The sequence below is a fragment of the Myxocyprinus asiaticus genome, chromosome 4 (assembly GCF_019703515.2).
Source record: "Myxocyprinus asiaticus isolate MX2 ecotype Aquarium Trade chromosome 4, UBuf_Myxa_2, whole genome shotgun sequence".
NCBI lineage: Eukaryota > Metazoa > Chordata > Actinopteri > Cypriniformes > Catostomidae > Myxocyprinus > Myxocyprinus asiaticus.
The window spans coordinates 20274078-20297644 of record NC_059347.1 but is presented as its reverse complement, the minus strand read 5'-3'; the positions used below and the strand labels follow the sequence as shown (position 1 = coordinate 20297644).

Below are 23567 nucleotides of genomic sequence, written 5' to 3'. Positions count from 1 at the left end.
CTAAAATTCTGGCTAATCGATTAAGCAGAATAATTACTCTGTTATACATATAGATGAAGTGTGGTTTATTCGTGGTCATAGTTCTTCTGATAATATTAGATGTTTTATAAATATTATTTGGTCAGTAGATTGCTGCCATCCCACTTGACACCGAGAAGGCGTTTGATAGGGTGGAATGGGACTATCTTTTTAAGATTTTGGAAATTTACGGGTTTGAGAACTCTTTTATTGGGTGGATTAAGCTACTCTATAAACATCTGTGAGCGGCAGTGCAAACTAATGGATTTCAGATTGTTTTCACTTGGTAGGGGAACCCGGCAAGGCTGTCCTCTCTCCCCTTTATTGTTCTGTCTTGCCCTGAAACCATAAGCAGCCACAATAAGAAAAGAGGATGATTTTCCAGGTATTGTAACAGGTGGTGTGGTGCATAAACGTTTACTCTACGCAGATGATACATTATTATATGTCTCCGACCCTAGTAGATCTATGCCTAGCCTCCACAGAATTATTAATTCTTTCTCTAAATTTTCAGGATACAGGGTGAATTGTTCTAAATCGGAAGCTCTTGCTCTGACAGCGTACTGCTCTACCACAGCTTTCCAAGCTTGCGCCTTTCAATGGCCCAAACAAGGCATTAGGGATTTAGGCATTTTATTTACAGCAAATTTGAGAGATATAGTTAGTTAATTTTGAACCATTAATGAAAAAGTTCTCGTGTGATTTTGATAGGTGGGCTTCACTACATTTTTCTATGGCAGGGAAGGTCTCAAGGTTTATGTTATAAAAATGAATTGTATCCCCAAATTCAATTATTTACTACAGTCTCGCCCTCTAGAAGTTCCTCTTTCTTATTTGAACAAATTTGATAAAATATCTATGTTTTTTTTTTATTTGGAATAGTAAATTACCTCGGTTTCATTTCAGTAAGTTACATAGACCAATTGACAAAGGAGGTTTAGGCCTCCCCCAAAAAAATTTTTTATTACTATTCTTTTAAACTTAGTCACTTGGCCCACTGGTCTCTTCCACCTGAGAGCGCCCCTCCCTGGTACAAAATTATACAAGCGATCCTTGCCCCAATTTCACCATTGCAAAGTCTTTCTATTAAACTGCCTAGAGAAGTAAAAATGCATCCCATGTTCAATTTTGATACTTACCTAAATGTTTCCTCAAGCATATGGCTGAACCCCAAATTATGTATTAACAAGTCCCCCTTTTGCTGGAAAGAATGGATGGAGAGGGGTGTTGCTACACTTGGTGACCTTTATGAAAATGGAGATTTGAGATCATTTAAAAATATAACACAGCAATTTGGATTTTCTAGGTCTCAATTTTTCAGGTATTTACAGTTGCGCCATTTACTTTGTACTAATTTTGGTGGTAGTACGCATCCCCCTAAAGCTGCAGACACTCTTTGTATGGTGCTCACAGCCTTTGGAAGCTTCAGTATTATTCCTCGTTGATTCAGGGTCTTGATGATGGGGCCTTAACAGCTCTTAAGAGGTTATGGGAAAGAGATTTGAACTTGGTATTGGAGGATGGGGAGTGGGAAAGAATTTAAAATTGTTTTAAAAAATATGTCTAGGGATGCAAGGGTATGCCTTATTCAGTTTAAGATTTTGCATCGTTTCTATTGGATTCCTTCTAGATAGATAAGAGTCCAGTATCTTATCTGAATTAATGGGGGTTAAGGGGGATATTGGTTGAGTCTGTGACTGTATATTTTGCTTTGATCTGTGTTATGTTTGAGAATCAACCAATAAAAATGTTAATCTGAAAAAGTTGCTTGTTATGGATAATGTCGTTACGAGGGAGAAGCTATTCGCAGATCGCGATGTCAGAGCATTCAACTGCCCAGATGTGCAGCTTATCAATATAGCACAATGATCACCAAGGGACATGGCAAAACTGTCCACAATTTGTAATGTAAGTAGGAAAAGCAGTAATATCTGCTTGTTTTAAGGTGACAACATGTCCTTTCCCTCAGGGGTCCTTAAAAAGTCAGACCGATGTTTTTAAATCACCTTAAATGCCCGTGATTTGCCTGTTTTCATATTGAAGTGGTCTCTGAAGTCATACATGGATACATGTCAGAAATTACGTGTTTGTTTGCCATTTAAACCTAGTAAATCCATTTAATTTTAACCAGCTTTGCTCTTCTCCCTCACTCCCCCCCTGCGTGTGTGAGGCAGAGAGAGAGAGAGAGAGAGAGAGAAAGTGTGTACTCTCAGGCAAGTGACTGGGAGAAAAAGGCACTTTTTGATGAATGTATAACTCTGAACGAGCACTTTAATGTTCACAATATATATGTCTGAAAATTTATGTTTGTATCTTACTTCAGTTTCAGTGAACTGTTCACAAATTAAGTTAGTTACAGGTACTGTAGATACACTGTACATCTAATTTGCTAAAGCTTTCAAGAAACAGGAAAAATTCCAGACTTTAAATAAATAAATAATTACATGTATGGGGCATTTGCATAGCAGGGATGTACAGGCAGACTTCAGATATAAAATCGGTAATTGAATGACTAATGTTCACTCAAAGTCTAAATAAACTGAAGGAAAAAAAAAATACAGTTCATCCCGTTTACTCACCGTACACATGCGTCTTGGTTAGTTGGGTCATCCAACGAGACTCTGATTATGTAGAGGAGGCATGTTAACAATTTCAAGGAGAGGTTGAAGAGGCGTATTCTGAGGCCTACAATATAGTAAATTATGAAAGGGAGGTCATACCAAAGTTACACATAAAACACACCAGGAAAATAATAGATAAATTCAGTTCTAGCAAGCCAGCCAACTTTCTATCATAAATACCCTCAAACAAGCTGCAAAGTCACCCTTGCTGTTATGGTGATTTAGCATGTGATGCACACAACAAAGATTTGTAGGTCTTTTTTATGCACACATATAGTGAAATTAAAATCCATAAAAATGTTGACTGTTGTTTGTGTATATAATGATGGTTCCCTATCTGTCATTCACTCGACGTTGTGTCGATGTAGTGACACTAGGGGTCACTCTTGGGAGGTCTTTGATAGAAGGCCAATGAAAATTGGCGAGTAGTATTTGCATACCACTCCCCTGGACATAAAAGGAGCTGGTATGCAACCACTCATTCAGATTTTCTCTTCGGAGCCGAACGGTCGATGTTCACTGAGCTGACGATGTTCATTCACCTCTGCTGGATCTGACGGCGCATTTCAGTGGCTTCTCCCTCCTCTGCACTGGTGCTCTGCAGAGAATGCCCCTAGGCGCTTCGGCAGAAAAAAGAGAGTATATTTTTCTAAAAGAGTATATTTCTCTAAAAGAGCGGCACACACAGAACGTCTTTTTAAAGACGCATCTTTTTAATGATGCCTTTCCGTTTGTGTGTTATTCCTGGTTGTGGTCGTTATCTCTCAACTTCCACGATCCACATGGAGACAGCGTTCGTGGATGGATCATGTACTTATTGCAAGAACATGACCATAGCAACTTGCGGTCGCGGCTTGCTTTCGTAAGAAAGCAAGCCACCCCAGCGGCTCCCAGCCTCGGTCCTTCTACCTACGAGAATGAGGCCAGCGCGGCTAGAACTGGGGACAATTTGGGGACCCCAATGGGACCACCTCCACCGGGTATCCCCCCATGGACCTCCCATTCCCTAGCATGCTCGTTTGCCCCGATTGGGCTTCCGGATGAGTCCGCCGGCTCGTCTCACGGTGAGTTCGACCGGGCTATGTGCCCAAGGTTCCCACGACCCCTTTTAGGGACCAGGTGGTGAACCTGCAAGCACTGCCCCAGGAGGAGGCAGACCCAGCCCTGATGTTGCTGTGACTGGTGCGCGCTTTACGCATCTATTTGGATCGCATGCAGAGCTTTAGAGTCTCTGAGCAGCTCTTTGTCTGCTTTGGTGGACAGCAGAAAGGAAGCGCTGTCTCCAAGCAGAGGATCGCCCACTGGCTCACTGACGCCATAACTATGGCATATCACATCCAGGACGTGCCGCCCCCTGGTCAAGGCCTCCTGGGCCTCTCTAACAGACATTTGCAGAGCAGCGGGCTGGGCAACACCCAACACCTTTGCAAGGTTCTACAATCTCCAGGTGGAACCGGTTTCATTCTGTGTAGTGGCACACACAAGCAGGTAAGTCCGGGACAGCTGGCTGGGTGTATCGCTTGCATGTAGCGCCTTTCACCTCCCCTGAGCTGAAGACGTGCGCCGTTGACTCCCAGTAGTGTTCACAAACTGTGTTCCCTGGTTGATTTCCTCGAGCCCTGTGGCAGATGAGTTTGCGGAGAAACTCGCTGCCGGCTCAGTACACGTGCTAACTAAGCCCTGTACTGGGGTAGGTGCTCTGCATGTGGTGGTTCCCTGTAGGTATCCCCATGCGACGTATATATTCCACTTATTAGTTTCCCTGTTGGTAAACTGCGTCTTCCTTTGGCAGAGGCCCCTCTGCTCCAGTCACCATGCTTGTAGTAACTCCTCCCCTGTAGGGTAGGACCTACCATGGGACTTCTCCACATGGCATACTTCCGACAAATCTCGGCAAGACCATGTGACATATTTCTCCGCGGTGTCTTCCCCTTGGGAGGGACACCTCCCCGACTAGACCTGGTGGCCCCAGTCGGTTAATTCCCTTTTTTTTGGGGAGAGGAAAAAAAAGGGGATAAGAGGCCATGACTGGGCTAGCCCGTCTCTATCTTTTGGGTAGTCGACTTGTCCCCAAAGGGCCGTTACGTGTCGGCCTGGTGCGCTGGCTATGAGGCACACAGTGGTCTGCCCGTCACACACCGCCAGTTCACGTAACACAGTTCAGCCAGTTGCGGCGTATCGTATAGGGACCCCTAGTGTCACTACATCGATACAACGTCGAGTGAGTGACAGATAGGGAACATCCTGGTTACTTGCATAACCTCTGTTCCCTGATGGAGGGAATGAGACTTTGTGTCCCTCCTGCCACAATGCTGAACTACCCGCTGAAATGGCCGGGACCTTGTCTCGGCTCCTCAGCACAAAACCTGAATGAGTGGTTGCATACCAGCTCCTTTTATACCCGTATGTCCGGGGGAGTGGTATGCTAATACCACTCGCCATTATTCATTGGCCTTTTATCAAAGACCAGAGGTGTCTCGGGCTCCCAAGAGTGACCCCTAGTGTCACTACATCGACACAACGTCTCGTTCCCTCCATCAGGGAATGGAGGTTACTCAAGTAACCAGGACGATTTTTCTATGCTGTAAATGTCTTTACAGTGATTGTAAATTGCACAGAGGGTAAAAAGCTTTTACTTACTTGACCTTTGGTTTTTGATGAAGAACAGCTTCAACCTCTCCTTAAATGTGTTTTCATTTACATAAAATTCCACCTGCACCCTGAAGAAAAGTAATAAGACAATATTTAATGCAATTCTTTAAATTCATTGTTTATGAACAGTAGTAGTACATGCATGATACAGTGGCCCCAAAAAGTATTTAGACACTTAAGTCACATGTTAAAATGTATGGATTTAATTTTATAACAAAATATCAACCAAGTAGCATCTGCAAACAAATGATGCTAGGCCTTTTCTCAGAATTAACTACACCTTTTTTTGTTTTTGTAATTACTTTTAATCAACCGATCCCAAGGTGATTTTAGTGGATGTATGAAGTCAGTTACCCTCAAATTCACATACAGTAGGTGTCCTAGCAGAGTAACCAAAGGTGTAGTTCATCACATCAACTACAAACATGTTGAACTAAGTTATACAACGTGTCCCAATTAGTTTTGAATAGTATTTGTTTTAAAATGTAAAACAAACTTCTTTTTGTGAAATGTTTTGCTTGAAAAGAATGCTATCTTTGTTTAAAGTACACACCACTTGCTTTACTATTTTATCTAATAATGAATAATGACATTCTTACATTTTAAGTGAGGCTTTTACTTTTAGGGGGCCACTGTATGTTTAATAAATGTGTAGTATTTTATATAGATGATGTTTCAAAATTATCTTTGCATTGTGCAAACACGTACATAGCAATACCATAATGCACTCCTTTTATGACAACAGCATCCCTCAAATTAATGTGATGTCAACCTCATAATATGTCTCAGCCAGCACTTACAATCTGTGTTGAACACTTGTAATGGTCCTTCACTTGTAAATGATCTAGAACATGTTCACACCACATTTCTAAGGGAAAACTGCTTTAAGTTTATTAGAAGCTTGTAAACCTTCAAGCAGCTGAAACTGTGCTTAGTGTTAATAATGTCTTTCAATCTTCAGATCCATCTTTAGATGCAAGAAAGCGTTTCAAATCTATCCAGACATCTGTCAGGGAACATTAGTAACGGTCAGTGTGATCATGATGCAACTGTGGCTGTTCACATCAACTCTCGGTAGACCTCAACTTCTTCCATCTGTGTATGAATGTTTTACTAAGCACCACTCTGGGTGAATCTATACTTTCTTAATTTCTATATTTTATAGACAACATCCATTAGTACTAAAATATACAGCAGATTTGAATGAATTTAAAAAAAACATAACACAGAGTAGCATCACAAAACAAAATATGCAGTCACCACCCACACAATGATGCTGTAAAATGATTCATCTTGTTGGTGCAGAATGCACATACCTAAAAAAAAAAAAAAGAATTGTCTTGGTCATATTTCCCCGAAGCGCAAGAAGATAATTTTGGGGGAAAAAATTAGTATAAAGAAAATATTACCCAATTTAGAACATTCAATTTTTTGTTTTGTTTAGCGATATTGTTTCCATGACAATTAAGTACATTTTCCTCCCAAATTCTCATTAGTGTAATGCAAAAATATCTATATATATATAAAAAAATAAAAAAAATCTAATTTTCAGGAATATAAATCAGAAATTAAAAATATATTTTCGGAAACAATTTTTATTTATTTTTTTAAATAAGTTAACGGCAATTAAACAAATACTAAAGGACTTAATTGTTCATTACAATTTAAATAATACATCTTTTTTGCATTACAGTAATGAGAATTTACAATTTTGCATTACAGCAAGCTACTTGTGTGTGTGTGTGTGTGCTACTGTAGTTAAAAAAAAAAAAAAGTTGTATTGCCATGTTACAATGCATAAGGTCTTAATGGGCCTAAAAATAGGCTTCATTTTCTTTATGCAAAAGATATACATATCAAATATGACCCAGAAATTACTTTTGCATTTTCAAATAATCAGTCATTGCATCTAATTATTCCACTAATGCCCAGTTCAGGATAACAATGCATATTAGATCATAAAATATGAACAATACATGATTTTAACAGTAACACTTTCAATTTCCCTTAAAAAATAAAATCACTGGTGTATGAGTTCACTATGGGAATTATTATTTGGAGGTCTGCTACTTGTGATACCCCAGGCATCATACTAATGGCAGGCTAGAGCTTCCCAAAGCCCTTTACACTTGTCTAGTGCATGACATGATGTGCATTGCAGGCACTAATTATAAGCACCATATCCAGCAGGGAGCAAGAAAAAGAGAGAGAGATACTAGAGAACAGCTATTGTTTCCCGCTTCCCTTGCCCTGTCTCCATGGTGATGCCTTTAACACAGGCAGTGGTGACACATATACAGTAGATGTTTACAGAGCTGAGGGTTCTTTTGCCAATGACAAAGTATACAGTCATAAGATGTCAAATGTACAGCAGCCTGTGCAAAGTATTAGGCAGAACCAAACTGTACCAATTTGATGAAATAGTACCAGACTGAATTTCACTAACTAAACAGAATGCTTATAGATGTGTGGATGTGCTATCCACTTACTTCGAAACAAACGCGCACACTTACACACATACACAGTTGAAACCTCTTGTCTGCAAGCCTTCATTGTGCCAGAAATAATTGCTCTGCCTGACTGTCAAATGGCTTCTTACATTTAGAAAGGACTGAAATTACAATTGCAGGGAAATCCATAACACCATGACTTCGTGCCAACATGGAACAATAAGGCTAGTCAATTATAGCTGCGCTGATAATAATTTAGTCTCTGTAAAAATCTTTATCCTTTGATTTGAGCAGAACCCACATATAACTTCATCCCACCCACATAAGCTCTGCAACCGACAGATACTGTGTTAGCTCTATTTTTAGTGCATTTAACATTCCAAGGTAAACAATAAAGATAAAAAAAATAAACATAAAAAGATGGAACAGGGACATTCACGTTGCTGTGTTGAGCAAGAGCTTTACTAGCACTGGAGTAAAAAAAAAAAAAAAAATATATATATATATATATTACTATTTTTGTAACTGCAGAAACTGAGGATTTTGGGTAATTTGCCTCTTCTAAGGTACATGATATAATTGCACAATACAGTTTAAACTATCCTCTGGGTGCTTTAGATGCTTAAGTTTTGCTCTGTTATGAGTGTAGTAAGTTATAAACACAAAATGGCTACTTGCAGACTTGTGTAAGACTCATTTGAACCATATACCACATATACTAAAAACAATAGTGTAGTCCAGGGCATACGAATGCATACACTATAAGTCCACCTATTTTTCTAAGGTTTCTACAGTACGTATGAAAGGCCACCAGAACCATAAGCTGGCTTTTGATCCGTAACTTTTTACACTACTGAGGCGATTTTGCAGCACATTTGAGTGAATTTTGAGTGGATATGAGTATACAGAGATTCTCACTAAATACGCATTGAGCAGCAAGAGCACTTACCTGAAGGCGCAGGCAATATAAACAGTTTGACTTCCAGTCAGAACATTTGTTTCAGAAGGAATGGGATATTTTCCAGCCAGTCATGTTTTCTATACAGGGACTAAAAACGAAATGTTTTTCATTTCAGTTCATTCTGAGAAAAAACTGTATTTTTATTTTTATTATGGTTCAGAAGTTCCACAGCTTCCTTTCCAAATGGTAACTGGTTAATAAAGTTCTTTTTAAAATGACAATACTCTGCACTAAGGGGTGGGTGAAATCTCAATTGCAGTGTCACCAGATCTCGCAAGAGAAACAAGCAACGTGGTCTGGAAAACAAGCCCAAAATAAGCCACTTGCCTCATTAAAATAGGCGAAAATAAGCAATAAAATTTTTCCTGTGTGGTGGATTTATCAGCATAAAAATGATAACAAGCATACAGTTAATTAACAGTTAAGTAACATTTTAATTACAGATCTGCTTCTCAGTCAAAACTCGGCAGCATCAAATCTGTATTAACCTCGTGCGACCCCACATCCACATGTGTGGACGTTGTATTTTGGCTTCGCTATATGCAACGCATAATTTAAATAAATTAAAACCCGACTGAATACTGTTCACAACACTCAACACTGTCATATAAGGATTAAACTTCTGGAGCACCGCATCGCATGACACAACAGCATGACATCAATTTCCGTGAAGCAATACTACAGGCGCAGCGGCAACAAAAGTGCCTCTGGTAAGAAACCAGTTTTTTGATTTAAATCTGTTTGGTTGTAAAGAGTAACGTCTCTACTTTCGTTTGATATGCCGCTTTTAAAAATCCGTTTATTTTTCGCACGTCAGTGCGCTGATAAAAATGAAGTCCACATATTTGGAAATTAGGACCACATTCCTTCAAAACGTCTCAAAAACATGATTAACCAACACTCCTGGACACATAATAAACCCTTTGTTGAAACAAATCTGACTTTCTATAGCTTGGTATTACTTAGACCTGCTGTCCAACAAATTTTTAGGAAAACTATTTGCTCTAGAATTGTTTATTTTTTTTAACTTGTTTATTAGTTGCTACTAGTTACAAATCAAAAAGGGAAATGGAAAATGCACACAGCAGTCGCGCATCACATCTAACAATAATTCAGTGAAGACTTGGAAACAAATTTACCTCTAATAATGCTTTCCTTGTATCTGGATTAGTCGTGCATGTATATATAGTAATTATACATAGTTGTTAAAAAGGTCTTCATTCACCTAATGCGACATCCACAATGGTCAATTAGGCAAAGAAATGTGTGATGAAGAGGTTTCCTTCAGGATCAAAGCACACGTTTTTTTTCCGGCAACACGAAGTGGTGTAATTCCCAAAATGTACTGTGATAAACCCTTTGGTCTTTGGTTTCATTAAAAAATTATCGGAACGAAATAAACCGGTTATAACCGGTTACCCACATAAAAAGAAATTGCATTTCACTCCGGAACAATTGAAAATAATCTAATAAATATACATGGAGTGGTGGTGGTGTAGTGGACTAAAGCACTAAACTGGTAAGCAAAAGGTTGTTGGTTCAATTCCCACAGCCACCACCATGGTGTCCTTGAGCAAGGTACTTAACTCCAGGTTGCTCCAAGGGGATTGTCCCTGTAATAAGGGCGCTGTAAGTCATTCTGGATAAAAGCATCTGCCAAATGTAAAGTCACTTTTTTTTCAGTTACATTCTGCCAGAATTGTAAACGCTTTCGGTTTTGTTCCTTGAACCGTTTTTAGTCCCTGATTCTTTAAAGTTTTATATACAGTAGAATGCATATAAACTAAATTGTACAGTCGACATTCACCATTACAGCTTAAAATCAATACCAGCTTTCCACACTGGTAATTACAACACTGTGGTTGTGTTTGTGTATGCTCAACTTTTAAAGTCTGACATAGCTTGATGGCAGCATTTGACCACACATGTAAAATATTCATAATGTTGTTTTAACATTAACTCTTAAATGTAGCATATTTGCTATTTTCTTGTCCCTATATATGCTAAATGTTGAATAATACTGTACCTAAATGTAGGCATTTGTTACAACTGAAATGTCAAAAAAATCCACCTCTAAAAAAAAAAAACACACCCTCACATCCATTCTACATTTGCATTTATTAATTATAATTTACTGCTTAAGCGTGATATATATTTTTAGAGGCCGAAGATATGTTATACGCTGTGCCCTGGTTTGAACACAAGTGTCCCAGAGCTTCCTCTTTCTCAACTGTTCAAAGAGCACTCAAAACTGACAAGAGGATTTTGGATATATAGCAAGGAGGTCTATAAATCCTTTCTCATTCATCTCAATGGCAGTTGCTTGGCTGGCACATGCAGCCCTTTTAAGTATGCAACCTGGATGTTGCCATCTTTGCTCATGTGTACTCAAATCCAGAATCATGCTTTTGAGCCAATCGCCATGTGACTGCTCTCTTTATATTAGAACTCCTTGCATCAGAGTTCATGTAAAATCTAGTAGTACTGGTAAAACATCCTTCCATAAAATAGGATTTTTTTTATTTATTTTTTTTTTTAAACGGAGGGCACACACTGTGTTTTCAAAAATATATGTAAACGTATGGACAAGGCCTACCTAGCCAAACCCTAACCCAGAGTGTTTGTAGAGCTAACAGTCAGTGTCACCTAAATATCTGAAGTCTGATTAGATTTTTGATTAACGGTCTTCAATCCAACGAGAGGTGACAGACACCTACAAAGATGGAAGGCTGCACCTGGATAGATACCATATTTCCACAGTACTCTGACTTACTGTGCATTGGTGGAATCCATACTGTACTCCTCTGTGTACCTGGACAGAGCAGAGATGGGAGAAATAAAGTGGGGAGAGAGTTTTCAATAAAGGACACATGCAATTAACTACATGCAAGAAACATGCTGGAAAAGTCTGGCTTGACCACAGTCCTTCTGAAGATCAAGCACAAAGGAATTCTTGAGAAACTGTGAGCACGCAGCTTGGTCAAATGTGTGTCATGATGCTATGACACATTGCGTTTTAGTCACAATGTGTTTTAGCTTGTGGCATTTTGAACAATTTGCTTTGAGTACTATGGTAAGTGTATTTGGAACCAGAACTGGACTCACAATCTGGATTGTAAACCACAGAAGGGTTTATAGCGTTGCTCTGTGTGGCCACTTAAATAACATACCAATGGATGATCATCATGTGAAACAAAAAGGTGATAGCTGCATTTTCACAAACAACTTCATAAATCATAACGTGATGGTGATTTGCCTTTGATGCACAATGTAAAATTAATCTCTCTCTCTTCAGTTTATACTACTAACTGTTGGTATATATTGAAATGGCACAGCTGTACAACAACTGTAATGCAAATAATATTGCAAGTTAATCTTGAACTACTAAATAATCAGCAAAGGCAATGGGCACACCTGAAGGAATAGGTTAAGTATGTATCTACTTGCTCTGTTTTATGAACTGCATATTCTCTCTGAATTTATGGGACAATTATTGTCTGTGAAAGGATAGCATTAGTCCACAACCCCAAATAACCCCAAATACAGGGGCGATTCTAGGATTTCGATCTTAGGGGAGGCTCAGCCCCCAGTGACACTATTAGATGTGCACATTTAATGTATTCCACTTTTAAGCATAGAAAGTGTTTTGTCTTATTATTTAAAAAAAAATGTTTATTGTGTTTACATCATTCAAGATAGCTGGCTAATATTCATTCAGAATATTGTCATTTTCTATAATAAACACTCTTATAAAGTTATACAAAATACTGAAACAGTTTAAAAAACCATTCAAATAATTATAAATTTTTATTTTACATTTATAAAAAAAAGAAAAAAAAAGAAAAAAAAAGTTTTTAAAGAAAATCAACAATGTTGCAACTACTGTAGATTAAACTTATACTAAACACCACAAAAAACTATTACAATTAATTTCACATTTAGCTTGGTGGATCTTTAGCTGAGTGAATTAACTCAAGATGATGTTTCTCTGTATGTCATTCACTCGTGATTCGAGTCTTTTGAATTCGTTCAGATGAGAAAATCACTCCAAAAAAGATTTTAATTTTAATAGAATAACCTTGGTAAAATACAGGTATTATAAAGGCCTATATAAAAGATTAGTTCAAATTTGTTCATTTATTCGTTCAGATAACCATTTTTGTAAATCACACTTTTACACCAGTAGGTGGAAACAAATGAACGTCTTTTATGTGTTTTGAGTCATTACAGTTTTTTTCAACTGCTTACACACAAAATCATTACTTGTCACACAATGTCTGAAACCTGACACTCAAACACCAGAACCACACACCAAATCTGCAAAATCATACACTAATTCTCGGCCTTCGACTTCTTGTAAAACACAACACACAATTCTCTATGTAACACACAAAAATCAAACAGGAAGTATCTTGATTTCATTTTTCAAACACAACCAATCAAAATGCCACACTAATTCATCAGTGCCTCACACTAACTCCTCACATGTGTGAACACTCATTGCTTTACTTAACACCAACCAATCATGGCTTTAGAATAGGCCTATAAATAGGCCAAAGGTCAAGTTATAGGTTTTGAACAATGGATGCAAACAATGCAGACAGAGTAAAGGGTGTTGGAGGGAGAGCTAGAGTTCAAATTAGAGGAGGAGGAGTTCAAAGAGGAGCAAGAGGAGGAGTTAGAAGAGGAGCAAGGTGAGGAAGAGGACCACGGTAGTAAGTAATTTATAGATTGTCATTGTTACCAACCAGTGGTCAACATCATTTCAAGACTCACATGTCCTTGGCAAGCCGAGGACTAAAGGAATTATTTATATAAATTATTGCCTTAATAAAGAAAAATACACACGTGTGCTAGCAAGTGAAAAGTTCTGCACCGACTACAGTATATTATTGTATTTCACTACACACACACACAAATACGTAAACCATATCAATAAAATATCTTACCTGTTGAGTAAGAAAAAAGTCATCTCTGGGTCACTTTTAAATCCTTTCAGATCTCAGAGTTGTCGCCACCTCTGAAAAGCCAAGCCAATGTTGATTCGGGTTTTATTACAGACTCTGTTGCTTACACTTTTTGCTTGTAGACTCTGCTCTGTTTGGGGTTTCTTTGTTTTTACAACCAGTGATTCTCCGGAGGTTTACCGTTTTGAAAGATCCATGGTCAATTTTTCTCGCTCGTTGTGACAAACTTTCAGGTTCACGCTACTCCCACACACAGAGATCTTATTTTCTCTGTGTATGGATATGACGTGACACGCACGGGCGAATGATGTATGTATGCAATTTCCCTCGAAATCTGTCTAGACAGCTCTAAAATATAAATCATTAAAAATCAAATCACTTTATTGTCACACAGCCATATACACAAGTGCAATGGTGTGTGAAATTCTTGGGTGCAGTTCCGATCAACATAGCAGTCGTGACAGTGATGAGACATATAACAATGGCATTATTATAGGTTTATCAGTGTATTTGGGTAAAGACATGGTTTGGAAGATGGATTTTTGTTGCACTCTCTCATTAATAACATTTTGTTATTTTTTTACATAAAAAAAATACATAGTGTAGCTTTAATGACTTGATTTACAGCAGGGGAGTTCATTCTTGCTGCTGGAGCTCAACTTTCCTGCAGTGTTGAGTTTTAACTGAACACACATACACACCTGAACAAACTAATCAAGGTCTTTGTATTTAAAATTACAGACAGTGATTTTTAAGTTGAAACTGAGCTTCGCAAGAAGACAAATCTTTTTTTTTTTCATCATCTTTTATTTAAGAATTCACAACTTCATAAAAAATCTTAAACATACAGTTAGTTAGTCCTCTAATCTGAATGGACAGCACTGGGACGCTTCACTGTTTGAATCACTGCCTGTCTGCGTTCACGGCTGCCAGTCAAAGCTTGATCCTTTGAATTTGTTTGGAACTTTTTCATTGGCAGAGACAAAATAACTGTCCAAATGTCAGTTAAACAATATTAACTTATTTACTGAACTGTTGTATAAAATAAATATCACACTTACAATCATGCTGTTGTTATCAGCTATGCAGCCGAATCACAGCCTTGCTGAAATTCATTGCAATTACATGATTGCGAGTGCATTGTTGCTTAATCATCTATCCATACACCATTTGTGTAAACACAAATTAAATAAAAATATATAAAAAAGAGGGCATCAAGAAGGAAGATATTCTCTGAGAGCAGGATTTAGCACCCCTAATTTGTGGTATCGGTCTGACTTCAAAAGAATCAGAATCAGAGTGAGCTTTATTGCCAAGTATGCTTACACACACATGGAATTTGGCATGGTGACAGAAGCTTCCAGTGCAAGAGAATGCAACGTATATACCTACATACAAACATATACATTTAAACATACATATACATATAGTGACATAAAAAAAAAAGGCATAGGAAGTTAGATCAAACAGGATGAAGTGGAAAAAAAGGATTAAGGCATTAAGGATTATACAGCTCTACTTTGATTCGGAGCATAGCTATAACATAATGTAATACATATTTTATGCAGTATAATACTTTTTTTATTTAATTGAATTTTTTTTTTTATTATTACATTAAATGTAAAAATGTATTACTTTTTTTTTATTACAAAAATGACAAAATATTTCATTATTATTTCTATGTAATCACAAAAATATAATCTTTTTCCAGTAAACTGTGTGCAACGAATGAACATGGAGCTCAGTCGTGACTTGTGTCCTTATTTCACTGACAGCTGAGACTGTGCTGCCAGACTGGATGATTTCTCCCGTCTAAAGCTACACCTACATACAGTACAAATACAAACCCTGCACTGCACCACAGCATTTCACTCTGACTGTGAAGTGCTCTAAATGCACTCTACTTATTTTAGTGAAAAAGAGCCTAACAAGCCAGCCGATCTATGTAAAGTTCAGGAAGGGAGTTGTTGACATACTGATGCACAGTAGTACATCATTCATTTAAATAGGCAATGTGAGACATTGGTGTAAATCCCCCTATATTTGTGGTTCATAGTACAGTAAGATCTCTTATGTGCTGTGCTTATGCAACATTCATTGTCAAGAAATTGTTCACTCAGTGCATCAACTCAATGCACCAACAATACAGCATAAGCTTATGCCAATGTACTAAAATGGAACAGTCAGCTCCAATAATGTTACAAAATATGTAGAATTAGGAATGTCATAAAATATCGATACATTGATTATTACACATTATGTTCTCGATACGTTTTGAGGCATCGATATACTTCCATCAGCCAACATTTAAATTAGAATTCTAATTTGTTTGCTTCCCAGTTCATTGCCACTTGGCTGTTTGTTCAGTCTGGCGTAATAGCTTTGGGAAACAAGGGGGTGATATAAAATGTACTTGATACTGAAGCTGGTCGCTGGTAGGAGAGGCACAGGTATCACACACAGGACGCGTCAATGCTGTGAAGGTGGCAGTCCAAAGTTGTGAATGTAGTCATCATACACAAAAGTTACAAAGGTTTTTGTACTTCTTTAAGAATGAGGAGACGTTGATGAGTTTGCAGGTTAGTGTACTGTATGTAACTGCGCAAACTGAATGATGGTGATGGTGATGTTTATTATGCAATTTCTCTGTATGCAGCCTTTAATAGGTTTCATTCAAGCTGTCAAACCACAAAAAGACACGCTTGTAACTGAAAATACATTGTGTGGACTATATGAAAGATACACAATATATCATCCAGTGATGGCTAGATTAAATAATCAATGTCCTTTGATAATAATTCGGGTTGAATTTGACCAAAGTTGTGTTGAGAAATATGTATGAAAAGACAGAGACTATTGTGCAACGAGAAGCCCTATTTACATCTGAAAAAATGCAGCCAGCTGTCATGAGTGTGTCTTTTGTGACCGGCTCTCATTCTGTGGCTGCGCAACTTGTGAGGTTTGTTGAGGTGTGCTTACTGCCCCTGCTGTTGCACCTAGTAAGAACCTGAAGTTACATGTACTTCAAGCTTGATTTGCTTAGATGGTTGGAAAATACATACTTTTTTACGGAATTTGTGTACAAGTCAGGAGACATTGAGCTTTCCAATATGAGCTTTCCAAAGTTAAGTAGCCCTAATATAACAGCCAATACTAGTTAGTATATTAGTATAAATTAATAGTATACTAGTAAGATCACTAAGTGATCTTTTAAGCAGAGGTGACTATGCAAACAATTTCCTTCTGCTTCTTCTATCCTTCCTGCTCACATTAATTTTGCAAAGAGTTGACAGGGCAAATAAATCTCCTTTGGGTATAATCACAGCATGTCAAGAAGTGTACAAAAGTATAGCCTTGAAAGCAAGTCATGACAGTTCATACAGTAAAAAAAAACAACAATTATATTAGTAAGAGCTCCTTAGAATCATGGAAGTAAAGTGGCTGTCTATTATGCAAAGGCACAGTTAGTGAAACTGCTACTTCTGGAAAATCCTTTTGAACTCAACAGTCATCAACAGATCCAGGCAGTACTCTTGTACTCAGTATGTCAGACTATGGACAAACACGTTTTGCACTAACATAAACTTTTCACTCCACAGTAAATGCATAAAGTCAACCGACTCATGATATCTTTGAAACGTATTAGCCAATTTGTCAGTAATAAGATCCATATGGACTACCACCCATAATCCTTATAAATGTGCGAATGCCCACTGTGCAACTATATTATCTCCACTTAGCACTGTTTTAAACCATGATGCTATGTGCAGCAATTACACATTAGGTTATTTTTTGTATGCATTGCCTTTTTGACCTCATGATAACAAAAAATTGTCTCGATCAGAATTTTAAACATTCCTTCAGAAAAGCAGTATGTTTATTGTTCAGAAAACGAGACTGGCATGATCTGAAGCAGCAGAGTACTGGATTTTATCAGCTAAAAATATATATAAAATAAATCATAAGTATTCCCACCTTGTAAAAGACAGGCACGTAACTGTATGTATATGTATATATTGTACGTATGTTAAAAAATTCATAAATACAACAAAACTTTTTTTTATATTAATTTTTTTATTCTTCAAATGACAGGGTGCCTCTTGGTCTATCTTATTCCTTTTTTACTTCTGTATGAGTTCCATAACATAACAAAGAAGAAGGTGCCATCAGAGGATGGAAGTAACACCAAATTTCTTTAACAATACATTGCATATACTTATGTTTTTAGTTAGATATATTTTCTGCTTGCAAATGAATGAATGAAGGGTATTTTGACAGGAAGGTAATAACAGGGTGGCAATTTAAAACTAAATTTGCTTTTAATATGTGATGTACAGTATGTTTATGACTGACCGCAAAATTATGTTCAATACTTTTATGTTACATATTTTAAAAGTGATATTTTTTTATGCATTTGTACAAAAAAACATTTAAAAAATCATAAATGAAAAGGAATGTAAAGACTAATAATTTGTTTCTAGATAAATTTCCCTCAAAATGTAATATCACATCAGGGAAGTGATGTAATAGTTAATGAATTTTTTTTTTTTGTGTGTGTTTTTTTTTTAACTGCAATATTACATATTAACTGGGTGTAAAGCAATACTGGGGACAATGTTAGGTGTTATGCACTATTTTTGAGGAAAATAAAGACATTTTTACGATTTTTAGTTTTAATTTGTTTTAATGATAGAATTTCAAAAATTAAGGTTAAAAGTAGTACCTAACGTACGGGATGCAATATGAGACAATTTACAGAGCATCTGTATCTTTAAAGTATATTTTATGAGCAAGAATAGACAGCAACTGTTTTTCAACATTTTTATCATTATTAGACTTGTGAAAGTTTTGTCTGCATGGCTCACCAAGTTTCTTAGTTTTCTTGTAATTACTGGACATAATTTTTGTAAGCAAGACAGTTCATTAAGAAGATTCCTTACATCCTTGTGTTCTGTAAGCGTGTGCCCTATTTACAGTCTGCTCTTGGCAACTATTGACAAGAAAAGACTGCCTATAATGTAGTGCTGCAAAGGTATCTACACTGAGCAAATCAATAGAGAGAGTGACAGAAGGATTATTATTCTTCCTTCTTTAAAAGGAAAGCCCTGAAGGACTCAAAAGATGTTGCATTAACATCACATTTCATATATTGTATATATGGACAATAAATACTAATGAAACTCCACTAGCCATATCAATCTCTGCACTGTTTACGTTTAGGGATTCACAATTTAATGTATCTGGACACCACAATACTACGTCTGAAATTAAAAGCCTCAATGTCCACTATTTACAAAGCATGGATGAAGATACTTATTGAGTGTCAGCCAGCGGTAAGCATCATTGCAGTTCACCTTAACTAACAAGCTTTATCTGAACACTGATTCTCTTCATTTCTGGCAATTCATTAAGAGATTTTTAATGACATACCTAATAATTATATGTGTGTTGACAGTTCTCATTTTGGACATATGCAGTAGCTACCAGCCTCATATTTGCACTTGACTTTACCAGTTGTCACGTGAAGAATGCCTTTCTTAATATTACTAAGTAGTAACCCTATGAAGTACTGTATAGTTACAGCTGCGTTTCATATTTGGTTCTATGTAAGATCCCATCCAACTTCCAAAGCATGTACCATGAGAACTTGTACTAACTAATATCTATCATTTTTAAAGTTTTGCTAAGTACCGTAATGTTTCACATTAGTTAACATGTAAGTAAACTATAAATAATTGCCTGTTATTACCCCACACTTGTCTGTACATATTTACCATGTGTGTAACATTGAGATGTACTGTAAAGTTTCATATTACTTACCATGTGGGTACACTTTAGATAAGTAAAGTACGTATTGTTACGCCACATTTATCTGTAGGTACAACATAATTACCATGTATGTACCATTGGTAGGTACAGTAATGTTTCATATTAGGGTGTACTCACACTAGGCAATCTGTACTGTGCCCAAGCACGTTTGACCCCCAAAAGTCCCGTTCGTTTGACTAGTGTGATCGCACTGTACCGTGCCCGGGCATGGTATGCTGAACCGTGCCTTGGCCCGCTTGAAGAGGTGGGCTCGGGCATGGTTCAGTTGTCTTAGGCACGGTATGCATCTAGTGTGATCACTAACCGTGACCGAGCACGAAACTCGAAACATGACGTCAATGATGCGATTGAGCAAAGGGATCATTTTGGTCTACGGCATAGGTGCAGTGTTTACTGGAAATTTGGGCAGACGAGAGAATACAGGAACAACTGGATACAACACACAAGAACACACAAGAACTACGAGATATTTGGTAAAATTTGCAACTAACTTCATGCTCATGGATACCAAAGAACCATTGAGCAATGACGTGACAAACTGAAAAAACTGCAGATTCAGTATCTGAAGGTATGGAATGCACTCCGTAAATCTGGCAGCTCGTCGGACGAAAAGGATAAATTTCAGTGGTACGATGCTGTCGACAATTAGGCATGTGAGAGGGCCATGTGTCACAGTGCCCCAAATGACTCAAAGTAAGCCACAAAGTAACGTTACAATGATGGACTCCATTGTGCTCTGTGAGAGTGCTTTTCTTCCTGTTTTCTTCAAAACAAAAAGTCGCATCGTAATGACGTAAGCGTGCTCAGGCACGGAACATTAAGTGCAATGTGAGTGCAGGCCAGCGGGGGAGTGGGGAAGGGGGACAATCATGCTTGGGCACGGTACAAGGCAACCGGGCCTAGTGTGAGTACACCCTAAGTTACCATTTATGAACAGTTCAGGTAAGTACCTCTTGTTACAACAGCTTTGTCTGTAGTTACAACATATTTACCATATATGTACCAGGAAAGTACATGTACTGTAAAATAAAGTACTACCATTACTTCTTATTTAAATTAATTTAAAGAAAAAACTATTACATTTCTATGTATTTATGTATTTTTACATATACATACAGTCATGTGCATGTCCCTAACTGGGTGGAAATACCTCACGATTAAATTTATAGGCCATAAAAATCCTGAGCATCAAAATGACATAACCACAAACAGTTTTCTCTCTGTGCTCTTTATAAAATTATTATAAAACTATTTTACACATATCTGCAGTTCTCCCGTGCTCATCTCTAATATTCAGCTCAACTGCAAATAGAAGTGCCTTTGTGCACCAATATCGAAGAACACACAATAGGGCAAAAGGCTAAATGGGCAGTTGGAATGGATTGCATTAAAGGACATCATAACACAGACTCTGCAAAATGTTGCATTAAGTCCACAGAGCTCCAGTTCAAATTGAAAGAACTGCTGTACAGTGAGATGAGAGCTTGGTGTGGACTTGGTATAGAGAACAGCACTGTGTATGATTAACCTACATTACCAAACCATAATGAATACACATATTTACACGTACTGTATATACACATAGACATTTGCATGTCAATTTATGTATGGATTTATTCAGCCTTAAAAAGGAATATTCGGGGTTCAATACAAGTTAAGCTCAATCGACAGCATGTTTTCGACATGTCCCTCCCCTCAACATGTCCATACATTGCCTATTATACTTTAAACCCATTATTAAAATTTTATAATTCAAAGGTAGTTAAACTGTACTGCCAGTTGGAATATTTGAAATGAGAAAACCTGCACTCAAAATGAATTTTGGTTGAGATGAATTAAATAGCGTAGACATTAAATATATGATTAACAAACAGGCCACACAGAGCAATGGTGACAATGAAAATACATTTTGGTATACATGTTTACTAGCTCTTCAAAAGCCACAGGTAAGTCATTTGTCTATAAGGGCACAATGTAATTTGCACATCTAGTATTTGACTGTCAAATACACAAAATGAGTAGATTCCCACAAGCTTTCTGGATTGTTTAATGGTTTGCATTAGGCAACAATTTAAAATCAATGATATAGAACTACACAATTTGTCATGCATTATTAATCCAATAAAGAGCTATAAGCTGTTTGGATGAGAAGTAAAAGACTTAGGGGCAGTTCAAACCGAATGCGTCCTTGCGCTAAAAAACAAAAAAACAAAAAAAAGACAGGCTAGACAAGTGGCAGGCAGATAAAAGACATGGCGTCTAAAAAACGCAGCGCAACGGTCAAAGACGTCCGTCTATCTAGCTCATGTTTAAAAACTGCACGAACGGACGCAAAAACACGTGCGGTGTGAACGGCCCCTTACGCACATCATTTATGGATACAGAGAGCTGCAGCACCCTCCCGTTAGTCCTATTAAATTATAAACGCTGGCTTTATGTAACCTTTGTAGTAGATTAATATTGCCACCAGCTAAACGTGTAGTCACGTTTAGTAGACTATTTATGTGGCCCATAGTAGACTACAGATCTGATATTTATGTATTTTGCTATATTATACATTAATGTGCACTTCTAATGAACAAAACTATCTATCAAAACGAAGAGAGAAAAGATTCGAGCATTGATATCTTATACAACATTCCTCAAACTAAATCGCTCACCTTTCACATGCAAGCTCCAAACACTAAAACGTTTGGCTTATTGATTGATTCATTTATAATAGCCTTGCTAAAGTCGACTGGCGGCACATTAGTTGACGCGTATTGGAGGATGCTGCAGTTTTGTTATCAGTGTTCAAACACACATGCTGCTTGAAACGGGACTGCGGTACCTTTGACCAGCATCGCTCTCAAAAGAACCCATCGTCCGAACCGGCAGGTCCGGCACCGCCGAATTAAGCCATATGTGCTCGAATGATTTCCTCGCCTCGGTCTTCACGTCCGGGTCGATTTCGGACGGCGACTCGGTTCTTTTGGCACCTGCCATTCTTCAGGCTTACAAGTTACCACCGGCAGAGATGTACAGGTGTTGTCAACGGAAACTCATGGTTCACTTTTCTAACGCGCGTCGCATCCGTGGAACTAAATGCACCTGCAGCTGGACTCGCGCCTAACACGCTCACAACGCTGAAGAACTGAGGCGCGTTGATTCTTACAGTGCTCGGTATGGTCTTGCAATACAAGATTCTCAAGCCTACAGACTCAACTGCGCAAGACATGATGATCCTGTGCGCAAATCCTGCTCAGAACTATCTGTACCGAATCACATTACCACACCAGAACCAAAAGATCAAGCTTTTCGACACATTTTAATAATATTCATACAATACTCTTCAGCATGAAATGTTAGGTTAAAGGTGTAGCTAACGGGTTGCATACAGTATGTTATGCATTAAAAAACCAAACATAAACTGCCTTTAGAAATAGAATAACAAAAGTCAATTTGGGTGAAAACTATATAAACTGCTATAGAATAAGGATTACACAATTTAGTAAAGATTGACAGGACCAGTTTTGTTATTTTTATTTTATTTTTTCAGATAACAACTGCCATTTGTTTTTGGTTTTTTTGGTTTTTTTGGTATAACTGTGAATAGCTATTGCAAAACTGCTAGTGTGGCTTCAACAGGACGGTTGTTTAAAGTTTAGACAACAAACTACATTTTCTTCAGAAAATCTGAGTGGTGCTTGCCTGTGAAAAACTCACTTCCATGATGCTAGTGTGCTCTGGGTGGTTGCCAAGGTGTTGCTATGTGGTTGCTTTAGTTGTTGGTTCATTGCTGTGTGGTTGCTAGGGTGATCTGGGTACTTGCTAGGTTGTTACTTACAGGCCCAAGTCAAAAGAGCCCATCTCCAAGTCTTTATGATATTGCAGATGGCTTGGGTTCCCCCCTCAGTTTAAGTCTATGGTTTTTTTTCACCCCTTTGATCATCAAAAATCTTAAATCAGATCACTTAGAAAAGTAACTGCACACTTCTCAACTATCGACACAATTCGAGGTATACTTTCTATTTTAAGCATGAAATAAGTTGAGATGGGATGAGTTAGCCTACACACAGGAACATAATAC

The 23567-nt window shown here is 37.7% G+C and overlaps 1 protein-coding gene across 4 annotated transcripts in view; it reads right to left on the bottom strand.

The window, feature by feature from the left end:
• LOC127433703 (potassium channel subfamily T member 1-like) overlaps window positions 1–23567 on the bottom strand; it is a 94100-nt gene that overhangs the window by 46294 nt on the left and 24239 nt on the right. For all 4 annotated transcript variants that reach the window (XM_051685832.1, XM_051685841.1, XM_051685850.1 and 1 more), the window contains exons 4-5: window positions 5280–5359; window positions 2598–2703 (exon numbers count right to left, since the gene is read on the bottom strand). In XM_051685832.1, the coding sequence (XP_051541792.1) occupies window positions 2598–2703; window positions 5280–5359 (186 nt within the window). The remainder of the gene's footprint in view (window positions 1–2597; window positions 2704–5279; window positions 5360–23567) is intronic.